The sequence below is a fragment of the Podarcis melisellensis genome (genome assembly GCF_964234715.1).
Source record: "Podarcis melisellensis genome assembly, chromosome: Z".
NCBI lineage: Eukaryota > Metazoa > Chordata > Lepidosauria > Squamata > Lacertidae > Podarcis > Podarcis melisellensis.
In genome coordinates, this window is record NC_138547.1 from 49,849,912 (window position 1) to 49,869,144 (window position 19,233).

The window sequence follows — 19,233 nt, forward strand, 5'->3', positions numbered from 1 at the left end:
GCGCAACCAAGGCAGTTTCAGTCCCATGATGAGGCCTGGATCCTGCTTGGAAAGGATCCAAATGGTCTGCATCCTCCAGGCGTGCCTGGAGTTGTTCTACAACCACTCACTCAATCCCCTTGCCCAAGAATGCAAGATTTGAGACTGGGCGATAGTTGGCCATATTGGCCGGGTCCAAATATGTTTTTTAAGAAGCAGTTTAATGACTGCCTCTTTTAGTGGCCCTCACAGAGGGAAGCATTTGCCACCCAGTGGATCCCATTGTCTAGCTCTTCCCAGCTCGCTTTTATGAGCCAGGATGGGCAAAGATCAAGGAGACAGGTGGTTGGTTTCACTCGTCCAAGCAAGTGGAACAGATTGGAATTGATTCATACAACTCGACTAGACAAGACTCTTAGCTCTCTCCCGCCCCATCCCTAGTCCCAAAGTGGAGTCTATCCCTTTCTGAATCTGAGTGACTTTATCTGCAAAAAACTTTCCAAAATCATTGCAGGAGATCCTGGGGTCTTTCCCAGGCCCCGGTGGCAAAGGTGGTTCCGTGAAATTGTGAACCACCTGAAAGAAACCACCTGCTGCTGTTTTCTGCAGATGCAATGGGGTGGTGAAGTAAGTCCTCTTCGCTGTCACCACTCAGTAGGCTCGACGTTGAGCTCTAACCCGTGTCTGGTCTGATTCAGAATGAGTTTTCTGCCACCCGCCCTCTAGCCGTCTCAGCGATTATTTCATCACCCTCAGCAATCGGAGAGGGCGCTTCGGAGCCAGGCGGTTGATAGCCCTGATTAACTCTGCATTCCAGGAGCCCCCCCAGGGAATCAGCTTAAAGGCCATCAGCATGGGATAAAGCACTCCCTACCACTCTCTGGAAAGCATTTGGATCCATTAGGTGGCAGGGGCGGACCATCCAAATCAGTTGCGCCTCCTTGCAAAGGGGAACCAAACTAGGGATCTCCAGGAGAACATCCACCACGACCTGAATCAGCTTGGCCAGGGAATCTTGGTGCAGCGGGGAGGTCGGTACACCAAAAGGAATTCTGTACTGCCCCTATTGCCCAGCTTCCAGAACATGCACTCAGAGGACTGGGTCTTCCCAAGTGGGCGCCCAGTGTGACTTCTGATTCGACGCAGGGAGCTACTCACATTGGCCCACATCTGCAGGGTGGCTGGGTCAATCTTGTAAAGCTGGTTGAAGTTGCAGTAGACGACAGAGTCCTCCGGCAGCCCGTACTGGGAGCGGGTGGTGACGATGATGGTGCGTGGCACCTCCTCACCCGTCGCCGCCTTGTTGTTGATCTGAAAGAGAAGCCAGAAAGGAAAGATCGGAAGGAAGCTCAAGGGGCAGAGCTTTGACTCAACAATATGCAGCGTCAGATCAGAACCCAATCAATAGGCCAGAACGTTTATTTATTGACCATATTGGCTGTCTTGCATTGATTTCACTCTGGCAACTTCTGCCTTTGGTGATTGGACATGAACCCAATCAATAGGCAAGAACTTTTATTTATTGGAAATAGAGGACACCATGGTGTCCTATTAGAAACATTAGAAACAACAGAGCGGGGTGGGGGATAAATATGGGCACTAAATGGGCACATATAGAGGTTGGGGTGAGAGGTGGTGGATGGTGATGGGAAAAGGAATTATTTGTGGGATTGAGTGTAAGTATATCTGAACACTTTTAAGGATTGTATGAAATGTATGCTTGTATATAATTAAAAAAAAAATTAAAAAATCGGTTATGATTAAATGGGCACAAGAGATGGGACACAATATCCAGATGGAGGAATGGGGAAAACAATGGAAGGATGATATAAAATTGACAGCATGTGTGGCAGTTAAAGAAAATTATATGAAAAGGATGTCTAGATGGTATTTAGCTCCAGTTAAATTAGCAAAGGAAAGCAAGTGTTGGAAATGCAAAACAATAGAAGGGACATTTTTCAGATGGGGTGGGATTACAAAATCATAAAGAATTATTGGGAAATTATCTATAATGAAATCAAAAAGATTTTTAAAATAACTTTTGTTTAAAAGTTACTATCTTGGCTGTCTCTCATCACAGACTCAGTTCCACAGTTGCTGCTCGCCATGAACCAACGCTGGCAGTATTAGCAGCAGATCTCTGTTATGCTTCAGGTGATATTTCATTCTTTTGCCAATCGTGGTGTTTTAAATATGCACTTTATATTTGACTACTTCAGTAATGATATTGTTTTAAATCTTAAGATTTTTTTAACTTTGCTTCGTTAAATGTATGCAATCTATACTTGACCTCTCTTGTAATGTTTTATCTTGAAATCTTTAACCTAATGTTTTAGATTCATATTATGCTGCTCTGAATAATAATAATAATAATAATAATAATAATAATAATAGCTTAGCTAGTAACTTAGCTTCCCCATAGAGAAAGCGCTTGTGAAGGAGCCTGTGGATAAATAATAACAATAACAGTAACAGTAACAGTAACAATAACAATAACAATAACAATAACAATAATAATTTATTATTTTTACCCTGTCCATCTGGCTGGGTTTCCCCAGCCACTCTGGGCGACTCTCTACAGAACATCGAAAACAGAATAAAACATCAAACTTTAAAAACATCAGTTGTCTTTTAAAAGTCAGATAGTTGCTTATTTCCTCGACATCAGATGGGAGGGCGTTCCACAGTGCGGGCACCAGCACCAAGAAGGCCCTCTACATGGAATGCTTTACACCTGACTTTATTCCGTGCTGTTTTATCCTGGAGTGCTTAATTTGATGTTTTAACATCAACTGCTTTGGGATTTCCCCCCTTAAAAACATAAAGCAGTATAGAAATAAAAAGAGGAACATTGAATAACAACACTAGGCCTTTTCAAGCCAACTGCATTTTGGTTATTTGCGAATGGTGCTATTTTATGAAGTCACTCCTTTTTATTTAATTTGTATCCAAGTTGCTATAGATTACACTGAACTCTTAAAAGATTTAAAGCGGGCATGTCCATAGAATCACAGAGTTGGAAGAGACCACAAGGGCCATTGAGTCCAACCCCCTGCCAAGCAGGAAACACCATCAGAGCACTCCTGACATATGGTTATCAAGCCTCTGCTTAAAGACCTCCAAAGAAGGAGACTCCACCACACTCCTTGGCAGCAAATTCCACTGTCAAACAGCTCTTACTGTCAGGAAGTTCTTCCTAATGTTTAGGTGGAATCTTCTTTCTTGTAGTTTGGATCCATTGCTCCGTGGCCGCTTCTCTGGAGCAGCAGAAAACAACCTTTCTCCCTCCACTATGTGACATCCTTTTATATATTTGAACATGGCTATCATATCACCCCTTAACCTCCTCTTTTCCGGGCTAAACATGCCCAGCTCCCTTAGCCGTTCCTCATAAGGCATCGTTTCCAGGGCTTTGACCATTTTGGTTGCCCTCCTCTGGACACGTTCCAGTTTGTCACTGTCCTTCTTGAACTGTGGTGCCCAGAACTGGACACAGTACTCCAGGTGAGGTCTGACCAGAGCAGAATACAGCGGCACTATTACTTCCCTTGATCTAGATGCTATACTCCTATTGATGCAGCCCAGAATTGCATTGGCTTTTTTAGCTGCCGCGTCACACTGTTGGCTCATGTCAAGTTTGTGGTCAACCAAGACTCCTAGATCCTTTTCACATGTACTGCTCTCAAGCCAGGTGTCACCCATCTTGTATTTGTGCCTCTCATTTTTTTTTGTCCAAGTGCAATACTTTACATTTCTGCCTGTTAAAATACATCTTGTTTGTTTTGGCCCAGTTCTCTAATCTGTCAAGGTCGTTTTGAAGTGTGATCCTGTCCTCTGGGGTGTTAGCCACCCCTCCTAGTTTGGTGTCATCTGCAAATTTGATCAGGATGCCCTTGAGTCCATCATCCAAGTCGTTGATAAAGATGTTGAATAAGACCGGGCCCAAGACAGAACCCTGTGGCACCCCACTAGTCACTCTTCTCCAGGATGAAGAGGAACCATTGATGAGCACCCTTTGGATTCGGTCAGTCAGCCAGTTACAAATCCACTGAGTGGTAGCATAGTCAAGACCGCATTTTACCAGCTTCTTTACAAGAATATCATGGGGCACCTTGTCAAATGCCTTGCTGAAATCAAGGTAGGCTACATCCACTGCGTTCCCTTCATCTACCAGGCTTGTAATTCTGTCAAAAAACGAGATCAGGTTAGTCTGACATGACTTATTTTTCAGAAATCCATGCTGACTATTGGTGATCACAGCATTCCTTTCTAGGTGCTCACAGACTGTTTGCTTAATGATCTGCTCCGGAATCTTCCCTGGTATTGATGTCAGACTGACTGGGCGGTAATTATTTGGGTCCTCTCTTTTCCCCTTTTTGAAAATAGGAACAACATTTGCCCTCCTCCAGTCTGCCGGGACTTCGCCTGTTCTTCAGGAATTCTCAAAGATGACTGCCAGTGGTTCTGAGATCACATCTGCCAGTTCTTTTAATACTCATGGATGCATTTCATCTGGCCCTGGAGACTTGAATACATCTAAACTAGCCAAGTATTCTTGTACTATCTCCTTAGTTATTCTGGGCTGTGTTTCCTCTGCTGAATCATTTGCTCCAAATTCTTCAGGTCGGGCATTGTTTTCTTTATCGGAGAAGACTGAGGCAAAGAAGGCATTGAGGAGTTCAGCCCTTTCTGTGTCCCCTGTTTGCATTTCACCATCTTCTCCTCTGAATGACCCCACTGTTTCTTTGTTCTTCCTTTTACTACGAACATACCCATAAAAGCCTTTTTTGTTGCTTTTAACCTCTCTAGCAAGCCTGAGTTCATTCTGTGCTTTAGCTTTTCTGACTTTGTGTCTACACGTGCTGGCTATTTGTTTGAATTCCTCTTTGGTGGTTTCCCCCCTTTTCCATTTTTTGTACACATCCTTTTTTAATCTTAACTCAGTTAAAAGTTCTTTAGATAGCCACCCTGGCTTCTTTAGGCACCTTCCATGTTTCCATCTCATTGGTATTGCCTGAAGTTGTGCTTTTATTATCTCCCTCTTAACAAACTCCCAGCCATCATGAACTCCCTTTCCTTTTAGTATTACTGTCCATGGGATCTCACCCAGCACTTCCCTAAGTTTTATGAAGTCGGCTTTCTTAAAGTCAAGAAATTGAGTCCTAGTATGCTTGGCTGCTCCTTTCCGCTGTATAGTAAACTTCAGAAGAGCATGATCACTCGCGCCTAGTGATCCTTCCACTTCTACCCCACTAACCAGGTCATCAACATTGGTTAAGACCAGATCTAAAATGGCTGTTCCTCTTGTTGCTTCTCCCACTTTCTGGACAATGAAGTTTTCTGCAAGGCCAGTGAGGAATCTGTTTGACCTTATGCTCTTGGCTGAGTTTGACATCCAACAAATATCCGGGTAATTGAAGTCCCCCATTACTACTATCTCCCTTCCTTTTGCATGCTTGGCCATCTGTTCCAGGAAGGCATCATCTATGTCCTCCGTTTGGCTTGGGGATCTATAGTAAACTCCCACAATGAGGTCCCTGTTATTCTTCTCTCCCTTAATTTTGACCCAAATGCTCTCATTTTGGCTTTGAGGTTCTAAATCTTGGATCTCTTCACAGGTATACACATCCCTGACATATAACGCCACTCCTCCTCCTTTCTTGTCTGGTCTGTTTCTCTGAAATAGATTGTATCCCTCCGTTATTACATTCCAATCGTGGGACTTATCCCACCAGGTTTCAGGGATGCCTATTATGTCATATTTAGTTTGCTGTACCAAGAGCTCAAGCTCATCTTGTTTATTTCCCATGCTTTGCGCATTAGTGTACAGACATTGAAGTCCATTAATCATTCCCCCGTGTCTCTTATTTAAGGATTTTTCCCTCCCACCACTAGGTCTGCGTGCTGTTTGCTCCATTTGGTCTATGACATTTGGATGATCATCTTCATCAATTGATAGACTCCTCCTTCAGGAGCACTGTCTCCCTCCCCCACATTAGTCAGTTTAAAGCCCTCCTGATGAGGTTTCTGAGATTTTTGGCAAAAACATTCCTCCCAACCGTTGTGAGGAGCAGCCCATCGCTTGCCAGAAGTCCATCTTCAAGAAACATGTCCAACTTCCAAGGGACTGAAATCTATTTCCACTATTAAAACAAAACAAAACACTGCCCATTGGATCGACCAGAAGTTGTGGTAGTCTCATTTTCTCTTTGTAGAATAACAACGAGGCTCACAGGTCCTTATAATATTGGGGGAAACAGTTTGTTCTGGTGAGTATTAACCACTTTCCATTTTAACCTGAAGACGGCCATTTGTCCCCTTTTAACTTTAATTTATTTGAATTAATTTTGGGGTGCATTTTAATTGATCAATTGTTTCTTGTATTATTGATATGATAGCAGCCACTCTGATCCCAGCTCTGGGCGGGGAGGGTGGGGTACAAATAAAAATTCTCCTCCTCCTCATTTTAGGGAGCCAAACTGTTGAGCTTTTTGGGGGGAGCTGAAGCTGTTGCGCTTTTTTATTATCATCTTTATTGTGGTCCAACGACCCATAACATGGATTCAGAATAAAATAGATTCATACAGACAACCCCCCAGAGAAGGGAGACCAAAGCGTTATTTGTTTAGTCATGGGTATGTTGATCTTTGATTTGTATGACTACTGAAAGAAACTTTGCCACGGCCACTGTGATATCATTGGACTTGTCGTCCTGAAGATATCTGATATAGTAGGCTTCAGATTGACCCAGCCGATTTGCCAATAGTGGTTTAATCTATAGTTCCCTAGCTTGATCATATTGTCCGCAGACTACCTTTTTTTCGAAGCCAAAAGGGCTTTGTACTCTTTTTTACTTTTGAAATAGGTTGGGGGTAAATAGTTTAGGCCAGCGTTTCTGTAGGCCAAATAAGAGTTCCTTAAGGCTTTCTTCACGCGGCACTCTTGGTTGAACCATCTGCACCCTTTAGTAATGTGGGGCTTGCTGGCTGGATTTATGTTAACAGAGACCACATCCTGCAATAACTCCATGAGATTTTCGTTAGCAGACAGGGAAGAATCTGTTGATATCTCAGCTACAGTAGCCAGCTCAGGTGTCCATTTTTTCCTACACAATGCTGGAACATTAGTTTTATCAATATTCTCTTGTTCTATGTGAGAGCACTGAATTGAATTTTGGCCAATACAGTGGTACCTCAGGTTAAGTAATTAATTCGTTCCAGAGGAGCGTTCTTAACTTGAAACTGTTTTTAACCTGAAGCACCACTTTAGCTAATGGGGCCTCCCGCTGCTGTGCGATTTCTGTTCTCATCCTGAAGCAAAGTTCTTAACCCGAGGTAATATTTGTGGGTTAGCGAAGTCTGTAACCTGAAGCGAATGTAACCTGAAGCATATGTAACCCGAGGTACCACTGTAGTGGAGATGATCAGAGGCAAATGATCACTCTCAGTCCTGTTATCGATATTGAAGTTTTTGATTAATTTAAAGGCTTCCCTGTTACTGAGACAGTAATCTACTGTGCTAGCTCCATTAGAATTTATGAACTCTCCTCTGTCCCCCGGTAGTGCCCCGTTAACAATCATGAAGTCAGGACTTATTTGTAAAGAGGCCAGACAAAAGCCGGCATAGTTGATTTGGTGGTCTTTAGAAGACCTATGGGGGCGGGAGCTTAAGGAGAAAAGGCTGTTTTCCTTTACTTTCCTTAACATTGGAAATTTTATTTCCAGGCAGTCGTCATTTGAGCCTAGTCTGGCATTCATGTCTCCCATTATGTAAAAAGGTACTTAATTTGAAGGTACTTAATTTGAAGAGAGTAAAGGAAACGATGGAATTTACGCCATGTACTCTCAATCTGTGCTTGCACTTTGTATGGTGGAATGTAAGCTGAGACGATATTCTTGGACTCATAGTGCAAGGTGATCCCCTGCGCCAGGTGCTCGAGAACTGAACACTCAGTAACCTGTGACATCAAGGAAGTGGAGACCAGAGTTACTAGCCCCCCCCCCTGGCTTCCCCTTTCGTGCAGCTTAGAGGCCTTAATTTCACAGGGAAAATACCGTATTTTTCGCCCTATAGGACATACTTTTTCCCCTCCAAAAATGAAGGGGAAATGTGTGTGCGTCCTATGGGGCGAATGCAGGCTTTCGCTGAAGCCTGGAGAGCGAGAGGGGTCGGTGCGCTTCAGGAGAGCCCCACCGCCAGCCCCACAAGCTCGAGGGACAGCGAGGAGGCGCAGCGCGCCTTTCCCGCTGTCCCCCGACTTGGTTAGAAGGCTAACAGGGGGGAAGGATGAAACGGTTAAATCTGCTATGATTAAATGGGCACAAGATGTTGGACATAACATTATGTTTGCTGACTGGGAACAGTTATGGACAATAGGTATGAGGTTTACGGCATGCAATGCCTTAAGAGAGAATATTATGAAGATGATATACAGGTGGTACATGACCCCAGTCAAGCTTGCAAAAATCTATCATTTGCCCGATAATAAATGTTGGAAATGTAAAGAAACTGAAGGTACATTCTTTCACCTTTGGTGGACGTGCCCAATATCAAGGCTTTCTGGGAAATGATCTATAATGAAATGAAAAAGGTATTTAAATATACCTTTCTGAAGAAACCAGAGGCCTTTCTCCTGGGCATGGTCGGCCAATTGGTGCCAAAGAAGGATAGAACTTTTTTTATGTACGCTACAACAGCAGCAAGAATACTTATTGCAAAGTATTGGAAGACACAAGATCTACCCACTTTGGAAGAATGGCAGATGAAGGTGACAAACTATATGGGATTGGCAGAAATGACTGGCAGAATCCGGGACTAGGGAGAAGAGTCGGTGGAAGAAGATTGGAAGAAATTTAAAGACTATCTACAGAAATATTGTAAAATTAATGAATGTTAGAATGATGTTGGATAGAAATTAAGTGGTTTCCACCTGTAATGCTTTAAGAGAATATGAAAAAAGGGATATAAACAGGTAAAAATTTAATGGTAAGGATTTGCTGAACCGACAATTTGAAGTGGAATACAAAAAAAGGAGGTATGAGGAGGTCCGGGAAACAAGCTAAAGGAAAACTAGCAATGGAAAATCTGTGTTTTTAACTATTTTTATTTTGTATTTTTGTTTTTTCATTTTTATTGTAATATTTTAAAAAATCTTAATAAATATCCTTTTTAAAAAAATAGAAGGCTGGCAGGGGGGAGAAGCCTGCTCCTCCCCGTCACCAGCCCTGCAAACTCGGGGGACAGCGGAAGAGGCGCAGCGCGCCTTTCCCGCTGCCCCCCGACTTGGTTAGAAGGCTGGCGGAGGGCTTCCCCCTCCCCCAGCGCCGCAAGCTCCCAGAGCAATGCCAAAGCTGCACGCAGCTTCGGCATCGCTCTGGGGGCTTGCGTCGGGGGAAGCTCGGGCTTCCCCCGCCCCAGCCCCGCGCCTAGGGGGGAAAATAATTTTTTTCCCCTTTATCCCCCCCCAAATCTAGGTGTGTCCTATGGGCCGGTGCGTCCTATAGGGCGAAAAATACGGTAGCCATCAAGGACTATGTTGTCAGTTGCCCAGGTTTCCTGCAACGTTATCACATCAAAACACGTTATGTATTCACAAAATGTCTCGTCCCCTATTTTGTTGGCCCAACCCGCTATTTTCCACGCTTCATTGCGGGGGACAGATTTTGATCAGCTCTCCCTCTGTCTCCGTAATAACGCAACCATTCTTAGGATGTAAAAGTTGTTGTTCCTGGGGTTGAGTTACAGAATTGTCCATGTTTTCAGCAGTCAGCTTTTTTTAGGGGGCCCAAGCTGCTGAGATTTTTTTAGGGGGCCAAGCTGAAGCTGTTGAGCTTGTTTTGGGGGGCCAAATCTCCCAGGACTCTCTCAGGTCAAGCTTGCTTTTTGGAAACAGAGGCTCAGGGCTGTGCAAGTTCTGTGCAAGCTGGATGGGCGGGGTATAAATCATAATAAATTCTTCTTTCGTTCATTCCTTAATCAATTATCATCATCATCATCATCTCATTGAATTGCAGGCGGATTCTGCTTCTGGGCAGTCCTAGCCCCAAGGCTCCTCGAAAGTCCCTCCATCCCGTACATTTTATAATATATGGTGGGAATGCAAAAGGGTTAGAAATAAATGGGGAATGATATATATTGAATTAGAAAAAAATGTTTAAAAAGACTTAAGAAACCAGAAGCATTCCTCCTAGGAATTTTAGATCAAGATTTAGAAAAAAGAAAATTAGAAATGATTTATCAATGCAACAACAGCAGCAAGAATTATATTAGCACAAGCATGGAAGACAGAAGAAATACCAGCGAAAGAACAATGGCAAGGGAAACTTATGGGATATGCAGAACTGGCAAAATTGACAGATAAATTACATGAAAAGGATAGAAAAGACTTTGAAAGAGAATGGGGACCATTTACAACATATATATGAAGGGGCAACATAAAGAATTGGACTCATTGGCAGGGTTTGAATAAACCAGGCACCCCCCAACCTGCGGTCCTCCCGATGTTTTTGGCCTACAACTCCCATGATCCCTAGCTAGCAGGACCAGTGGTCAGGGATGATGGGAATTGTAGTTCAAAACATCTGGAGGGCCGAAGGTTGGGGATGCCTAGAATAAACCAACACAATTGTATATAACCAAAAGCAAGACTATACACATTGGGGAAACAACACCCAATCCTCTCACCTGAGTCGTTGCCAGCCCGTTGCTGATGTTGAATCCGTTGATGGTGATCTGAATCTGCCCACGATTGATCATGTCAATCACGGCTTCAGCAATGGTGTTCATGGGAATGACTGGCATGCTGAGCCCAGCGGCGCCATCGTCCCCGCCGTCCGGACATTTCATCTGGAAGCCAAGATAATGGAATAATAATGATCCAGCCCCATGTTCACCACCTCGCTGCCACTCCTGTGCATTAGAAGCATGCATTAGAAGTGAAATGGATTTTGCTACAAAGTCGGCTACGATCAGGTTTTCAACACAGCAACCCCTCTTGTGGCTTTATTGTGTCCGCGTTTCAGGCATTTTAAAGTGGGGAGGGGGGAGAGCTATCGTACGCGGGGAGATTGCAAGGTGATTATAAAAAAGGGAAATGATATATAATGAACGGAGAGGGGGGATTATTAATCCCGTTTGCATTTCTTCGTATGGGAAAGTGTGCCTTGGTTTCGGAACGCGTTGGTTTCGGAACAGACTTTCGGAACGGATGAAGTTTGAGAGCCAAGGGACCACTGTGATTTTAAAAGAACCATCTTTCATTTGGCAAGATGTCACAATTTTAAAAGCCGTGGGGAAAAATAGATTGAAAAGGCTCCTGATTGTATTTTAATCCTTTGCTGGAAGCCGCCCAGAGTGGCTGGGCATAATAATAATAATATCATCCTGTTAGAAGGGAAACCCAGTCAGAGTATAAATAATTTATTATCATCCTCCTCCTCCTCCTGGAAGCCGCCCAGAGTGGCTGGGGAAACCCAGTCAGATGGGCGAGGCATAAATAATTTATTACTATTACTATTATTATTATTATTATTATTATTATTATTATTATTATTATTATTATTTACTCCTCATGTGTTGGTCTGATGCCTGTGGGAAAGCTCTTCTCTTGTGGATACAGTGGTACCTCTGGTTAAGAACTTAATTCGCGCCGGAGGTCCATTCTTAACCTGAAACTGTTCTTAACCTGAGGTACCACTTTAGCTGATGGGGCCTCCCGCCACCCCCACGCCGCTGGCTCGCAATTTCTGTTCTCATCCTGAGGTAAAGTTCTTAACCCGAGGTACTACTTCCAGGTTAGCAAAATCTGTAACCTGAAGTGTCTGTAACCCGAGATGCAACTGTAACGTGCTTTCTCTTTTTTCTTTCAAGTTTCTTATTTTCAATCTTTTATGTTTATTTCCATACACTCCAAACATTTTCCATATATACAATACTGGGATTAAACAAACCCCTTGGATTTCCGCACCCCACCCCAGTTTCCATATTTTGCCCTCTTTTCTTGCATGTAATTATAACAATCCATTATATTCCATCTCCTTATTTACTACTCTAATTCATTTGACTTCATCAATGATATATCCATCCTGCCTGCAGAAAGCCGTCTAATTCGATTTCAATTTGATCCTGACTTGTTTTTAGGGCAGGCTTCCTCAACCTCGGCCCTCCAAATGTTTTGGGACTACAACTCCCATGATCCCTAGCTAACGGGACCAGAGGTCAGGGATGATGGGAATTGTAGTCCCCAAACAGCAGGTTGGCCAAGGTTGAGGAAGCCTGGTTTAGGAGGTAATTTCATTATTATTTGATTTTTTAAAAAGTTACTAAGAACTTCACATAGTAAAAGACCAGAAACATATCTTTTGGGAATATTGAACAGTGATATTCTAAAAGAAAAAACTCAATTTTTTCTGTATGCAACATCAGTGGCAAGAATTCTAGTTGCGAAGTACTGGAAGGGTAACCAGGTACTGACCAAAGAGGAGTGGCTATATAAATTATGTGAATATTTGGAACTGGCCAAATGGACGGATATAATAAGACTAAAGCCAATGAATACAGTCCAGGAGGAAGGTTCAAATGTAAAAATTTGGCTGTGTCTAGAATGACCTGGTGAATGGAAAAGGGGAAATATACATATATACACATTTATATATTCAGATGAAAATAATACTGAAATACAGGTAAAATATGAAAGGTGAAAGGAAGGGTTGTGAGAGTGATGGAAGTCTATTATTATTATTTTGTAAATCAGTGTTTATTGTATTGAAATATGCTTTTCTTTATTCTTTGACTCTACTTTTCTTTGCATTTTTTTTCTTTTCCTCCTTTACTTTTCCCTTCTTTCTGTTTTATTGGATATTATTCTTTATGTATGCTTTAGTTTTGATGTATTTACTTTGCAGTAAAAATTTAATAATAATAATAATAATAATAATAATAATAATAATAATAATAGTTTGATTTTATACTAATGTGATGTATTTGATGCTAGCCGCCCTGAGTCCAGTTTCGGACTGGATACAAATACGTTTATTATTATTATTACTACTACTACCACTATTATTATTATTATTATTATTATTGAGAGCTAGACTCCAAAACCACCTACACACGCCCGGATTTTCCTGACCTTCACTATTTTCACGTCAGGCAGGCTGTCGAGGAATGCCTTCAGGTCGACACCGTTCAAAACAATCCGGTTGTCGTAGATGTGACCATTCGATTTAAAGTCGATGACGGCTTTTTTCTGAAAGAAAGACATATAATACATCTGAAAAACACGGCAATTTGGATCTGGGCTTTTTTCCAAGAAAAAAAGACCGGGATACGAAGCAGGCTGTTCCCCTCTTCCCAAATACCTTCAGATGCGGGAACATATTGGCGTGATCACCAATGAAGAAGGTATTGGGCATGTAAGCCAGTTTTTCTGAATATTGCTCCGCCACTTCCACCGGGGATGTTTCCTGGTCAGTGATAATGTAATCCATGAATAAGGCCCCGCTGGTTCCCGGGTAGCCCAGCCACATTGCCTGGAAGGCAAACAAATGAGGGTTGTTAATTAATAATAATAATAATAATAATAATAATAATAATAATAATAATTTATTTCTACACCGCCCATCGAGGCAAAATATCCAGAGCTTCTTTTTTTATAAAAACTTATTCAAGAATTACATAGAGAGTGTGTCCAGTAGCCAATTAAGTTTGTTCTTGGTATAAGCTTTTGTGTACGTACACGCTTCTTCAGATACACTGAAATAATATAATATAACATATATAATATAATATGATATGATATGATATGATATAATATAAATATATTAATATAAATAATATAAAGAACAAACTTCTTCAGATACACTATGTAATAATATTTTGACTGTGTCAGACCAACTTGGTTACCTAAATGAATAAATAATATACCGTATTTTTCGCACCATAGGACGCACCGGACAATAGGACGCACCTTGTTTTAGAGTGGGGAGAACAAGGGAAAAAAATTCTTCTGCTCTCTGCCCAGCACCCCTTCAGTGAAGCGGCAGGAAGCGCTGCGCAGAGAGTGGGAGAATTTCCCCCCTCTTGTTTTCCCGCTCTAAAACAAGGTGCCGTTTAAGGTGCGTTCAGGCGGCTACCTTGGAAGCCTGGAGAGCGAGAGGGGTTGGTGCGCACCGACCCCTCTCGCTCTCCAGGCTTCAGGTTCCTTTCGACCTGCTCTTTGGGGCTGGCGGGGGGAAGCCCACCACCAGCCCCAAAGAGCAGGTCTGGGAGCAGCAGAAAGGCGCAGCGGAGAGGCTGCTGCCATAGTCACGCGTCACTTCTCCAGCTGGGAGAGGATCGCGGGGATATGGCTTCTTTAGCCCCACACGCGCTCTCCCGGCTGGAGAGGTGACGCGCTATGGAGGCTCCTGCCATAGCCGCGCGTCACCTCTCCAGCCGGGAGAGGGTCGCGGGACTATGGTGTCTTCGCTCCATAGGACGCACACACATTTCCCCTTCATTTTTGAAGGGGAAAATGTGCTTCCTATAGAGCAAAAAATACGGTACATACGCTTATTTTGACAAAAAAGGAAGTGTCCATGTGCAAATCTTCTTCTATAAATTGCCAAAAATTAAGCTTGGGTTAAATTTATGCAGTCTCTTTTTTAAGAGGAAGGCCTCTGACAAGATATCCAGAGTTTGCAAAAAACAACAACCAAAAACCCACACCCCACCTTCTTAAAGAGGACCGTGTCTTTCGGCAAGATCTACAAAAAGGCCGCATAAAACAAGATAGTTGATCACATAATTAAGGATTTTCTTAAATCGGATTTTTTCAATTTAAAGCGGATTTTTAAAATAAAGTTCTTTGGGAGGAAAAATCTTTCTAAAGATTTTTTGTTTAAGTTCCATCGAAAGCCATTCTGAAAGGAGGATTTGTTTAAAGTTTTCCATGTGTGCAGAAACTCAGCCTAAATTTTTTTTTTAAAAAAAATTGTTTAACCACATCCGTTAACAAACATGGATACGTATGCCATAATGCTATTCTTTTACTTAAATTGTTTAAATGGTATGAAGGGAATGAGTCTTTTTCTCCTTCCAATCAAGTACAGCAGAAAAGCAGTCCAAATAGAATCAAATCAGTCATTTTTGATAGGACTGTCAAAACCACTCTGAAAATTTATTCTTCCAAAAATGAAACCTTCCTCTGGTTGTAAATATTAATGTCTTAATCACATTTTTTAACATCACAGCCTTAACATCTTACGACTACGGTAAAGAATATTTTGGGCATGCAGTGGTACCTTGGTTCTCAAACTCTGAAAACCTGGAAGCGTTCCAGTTTTCAAACATTTTTTGGAAAGTCAAGCAGACTTCCAGAACAGATTAAGTTTGGTGCTTTTGATGTTGCTATTTTGCGTTTCTGTTCTTCGGTCAATTTGTTTTTGTGACTGTGTGGACCCAGTTCAGCTACTGATGAATTGATTGTGTGACTGCGGAAACGGATAGAACCCCCCCCATCCAAACAATGACTTTAGCTACTGATGGATAGACCAATGGATGGACCGTGTGACTGCGGAAACGGATAGAAGCCCCCCATCCAAACAATGACTATTATCAGTGCAGGCAAGAATTTTGTTTAAAAAAATTTCTATCATCTACCATACTGTCTTATTTATTTTATAGTACAGAACATTGATGATTGCTTTCATTTGATGGATCAATGGTCTTGTTAGAGAATAAAATTCATGTTCAATGGCTGAGTGGTTGTTTTTCAAAGTCTGGAAAGGATTAATCCCTTTTGCATTCCTTTCTATAGGAAAGCGCGCCTTGGTTTGGGAACACTTTGGTTTCGGAATGGACTTCCGGAACAGATGAAATTTGAGAATCAAGGGATCACTGTATGATGAACATTTCACTGTGACTTCCTTTACCTGGATCGGTGCTGGCCGGAGAGCAAACAGCTCGTTGCGGGCTCCTTTGGTGTAGCCATTCATGTTGATCAGGATATGTATGCCGTCTTGGTGAATGCGGTCAGCCGCCTTGCCATTGCACGGGACCTAAAACACAAACATTAGAAGCACGTTTATGGAAGTTTTGAATGGCTGATGTTTTAATGTGTTTTTCATCTCTTGTTGTAAGCCGCTCTGAGTGGCTGGAGAAACCCAGTCAAATGGGTGGGGTACTTTAAGTAATAAAGTAGTGGTACAGTGGTACCTCAGGTTAAGTACTTAGTTTGTTCCGGAGGTCCGTACTTAACCTGAAACTGTTCTTAACCTGAAGCACCACTTTAGCTAATGGGGCCTCCTGCTGCCGCCGGAGCACAATTTCAGTTCTCTTCCTGAAGCAAAGTTCTTAACCTGAAGCACTATTTCTGGGTTAGCAGTGTCTGTAACCTGAAGCATATGTAACTTGAAGCGTATGTAACCCGAGGTACCACTGTATAGTGGGAGGGTGGGTTGGGGATTTTCTCTGAAGGGTAGTAGGATTCAGTGGGTATGGTCAACCTGCTGGCGACTGTTAACAACTGAAAAAGCAAGGGATGGTATGCAGATGACCCAAAATAGCTTTAGCATGAAAATGTTCTTAACCTGAAGCACCACTTTAGCTAATGGGGCCTCCTGCTGCCACCAGAGCACAATTTCTGTTCTCATCCTGAAGCAAAGTTCTTAACCTGAAGCACTATTTCTGGGTTAGCGGAGTCTGTAACCTGAAGCACATGTAACCTGAAGCATATGTAACCCGAGGTACCACTGTAGTAGTAGTACATCTGCTAAGGTTGACTTGACAACCTGGCGATGATGTCCGAGCCCTCGAATGGTCCTTCTGAGCTTCCTTCCCTCATACAGTGCACTTGCCGTTGCTTTTGCAGAATCCCACACTGCAGGAAAGTGAGCTGTTTTGGCCAGATTGCCATACTCGGGCTACGTGCTCCGTGACAAAAAGTGGGCAGGGTATCTGAAGCACTACTCTGCACCCATGACTTGAGAGCAACCAGGAATCATTTGAAATGTAGTTTAGGTTTAGGTTTAGGGGCTAGGGTTTAGAATTAGGGCAAAGGCTAAGGCTGGAGATAGGGTTAGGCTTAGGCTAATAATTACTGTTAAGAGTTAAGGCTTACAGCGCAAAGGCAAGGGCTAGGCTGAGATCCTTTCAATCCTAAAAAAAGCTCAACAACTTTGGCTGGCCCTTGCGCATGTTCACTTCAAATCTTCATCAAATCTGGCCCTCCTTGAAAAGAGTTTGGACACCGACTAGTGATTTAAATCAAATCCACCCTGTTATATACATTACCAAGCAAGAACTTCGACCTGCCACTGGGAAGCCACTGAGAAGCGGCTAAGTGACCCCCCCCCCCGGTTGCACAATGCTTCGGCCATGAGTTCAGACATGCTTTTCCGAGCTATGCCCAAAAATCTGATTTATAGGTTATTGATCGCTAGCCTGGATGGTTTGTCTCACTAGCTAGTGCAGTCGAAATATATCTCTATATCTATACATCTCTCTCTCTATATGTATACATCTCTCCCTCTCTCTCTCTATGTATATATATATATTATTGTCGAGTAGCACCTTAGAGAGGGACGCGGGTGGCGCTGTGGTCTAAACCACTGAGCCTAGGGCTTGCCGATCAGAAGGTCGGCGGTTTGAATCCCTGCGACGGGGTGAGCTCCCGTTGCTCGGTCCCTGCTCCTGCCAACCTAGCAGTTCGAAAGCATGCCAGTGCAAGTAGATAAATAGGTACCTTCCTCTGGCGGGAAGGTAAATGGCGTTTCCGTGCGCTGCTCTGGTTTGCCAGAAGCGGCTTAGTCATGCTGGCCACATGACCCGGAAACTGTACGCCGGCTCCCTCGGCCAATAAAGCGAGATGAGCGCCGCAACCCCAGAGTCGGTCACGACTGGACCTAATGGTCAGGGGTCCCTTTACCTTTAGCACCTTAGAGACCAACTAAGTTTGTTCTGGGTATAAGCTTTCATGTGCAGGCACACTTCTTCAGATACCTGAAGAATCTACTAGTGCAGTGTTTCCCAACCGGTGTTCCGCGGCACACGAGTGTGCCGTGAGACGTTGCCTCGTGTGCCGCGAGATGCCTGGAGGGAGGCGGGCGAGTCGGGCGGCGAGAGGCGGGGCGGCGGCGGCGAGGAGAGGCCGCGCCTCCTGCTGCTGCCTGGCGCTCCTCCTCGCAGCCGGCAGCGCTGCCTGGGCGCCTCCGCGCGACTCTGCCTCGCTGGGTTTGGTCTCCCAGCAGAGACGGGTCACACGCGCCCCTCCCTCCCTCCCTCAGCCTGCGCGGAGGGAGAGCCAGAGAGAGGCATCGCTCCTGCGCGGCGGGAGAGGGAGCAGCCGGAGCGATGCCCCAAACGAACGCATGGGACCGGAGGGGAAATCCTCTCCGAGGCGGATTGAGCGCAGCTGAGAGAAGCCTTTCGAGGAGCTGCCGTGTCCCCTGGAAACCCCCTTCCCAGCTCTGCCTCAGCCGCCGCCGCCTCAGTTGCCGCCGTCCCTCAGTCCCTCGCTCTGCTGCCTCCTCCCACCCCCAAAGCTTGGAGGTTCCCCAGCAAGGGGGAGGGAAAAAACTTTCACTTTTGTGCGTCCCTCCCGGCGTGACGCTGCGCGCTGACGTCACGGGGCGGGGCTTTAATGGTGGTGTGCCGCGAGATTTTTTTTCAGTAAACAGGTGTGCCGTTGCCCAAAAACGTTTGGGAAACACTGTACTAGTGCATATTATTCATGATTTAGCCCCCTCTTCTTATATTGCACATTCATCCAAACAGCGTATAGATCCAAGAACAGATGGTATCCTGCATTATAGCTTCTTCCTTCTGCCAGATTATGCATTAAAAGGCTGTTCTCTGCCATCAAAGAGCTTTAGCAAAAGACAGAGAAGTAAACAGAGGCAGGAAGAGATGACCGTATCTCTGAATTTTATTTTGATTTTAAATGTGATTTGAATTGTATTTTAAACCAATCGTTTGATTTTGTGTTTTTAATGTATTATATATTTGGTGTTAGCCGCCCTGTGCTTGGTCTTGGCCGGGGTATAAATAAAATTTATTCTTCCTATTTTTCTTCTTATTATTATATCAGCTCGCTAAACTCCTCAAAATGACAAATATCTTCCGGAAAAGGTTGCCTGGGCAAGAGCGTATTTAGGATATACAGGGGGGAAAGAGCTCTCACCTGAGATAAGTCAATAAAGTGATTTGCTTCAGCCATCACCTTGACCCGGAAGTTTGTGCCGTCGTCGGGGCTGAGGGCATAGCAGAAGACCTAGG

The 19,233-nt window shown here is 43.7% G+C and overlaps 1 protein-coding gene across 2 annotated transcripts in view; it reads right to left on the bottom strand.

The window, feature by feature from the left end:
* LOC309361767 (UDP-N-acetylglucosamine--peptide N-acetylglucosaminyltransferase 110 kDa subunit) overlaps window positions 1-19,233 on the bottom strand; it is an 89,869-nt gene that overhangs the window by 7,045 nt on the left and 63,591 nt on the right. For both annotated transcript variants that reach the window (XM_081896907.1, XM_081896908.1), the window contains exons 14-19: window positions 19,139-19,228; window positions 15,891-16,016; window positions 13,338-13,508; window positions 13,109-13,225; window positions 10,663-10,824; window positions 1,138-1,290 (exon numbers count right to left, since the gene is read on the bottom strand). In XM_081896907.1, coding sequence (XP_081753033.1) covers window positions 1,138-1,290; window positions 10,663-10,824; window positions 13,109-13,225; window positions 13,338-13,508; window positions 15,891-16,016; window positions 19,139-19,228 — 819 coding nt within the window. The remainder of the gene's footprint in view (window positions 1-1,137; window positions 1,291-10,662; window positions 10,825-13,108; window positions 13,226-13,337; window positions 13,509-15,890; window positions 16,017-19,138; window positions 19,229-19,233) is intronic.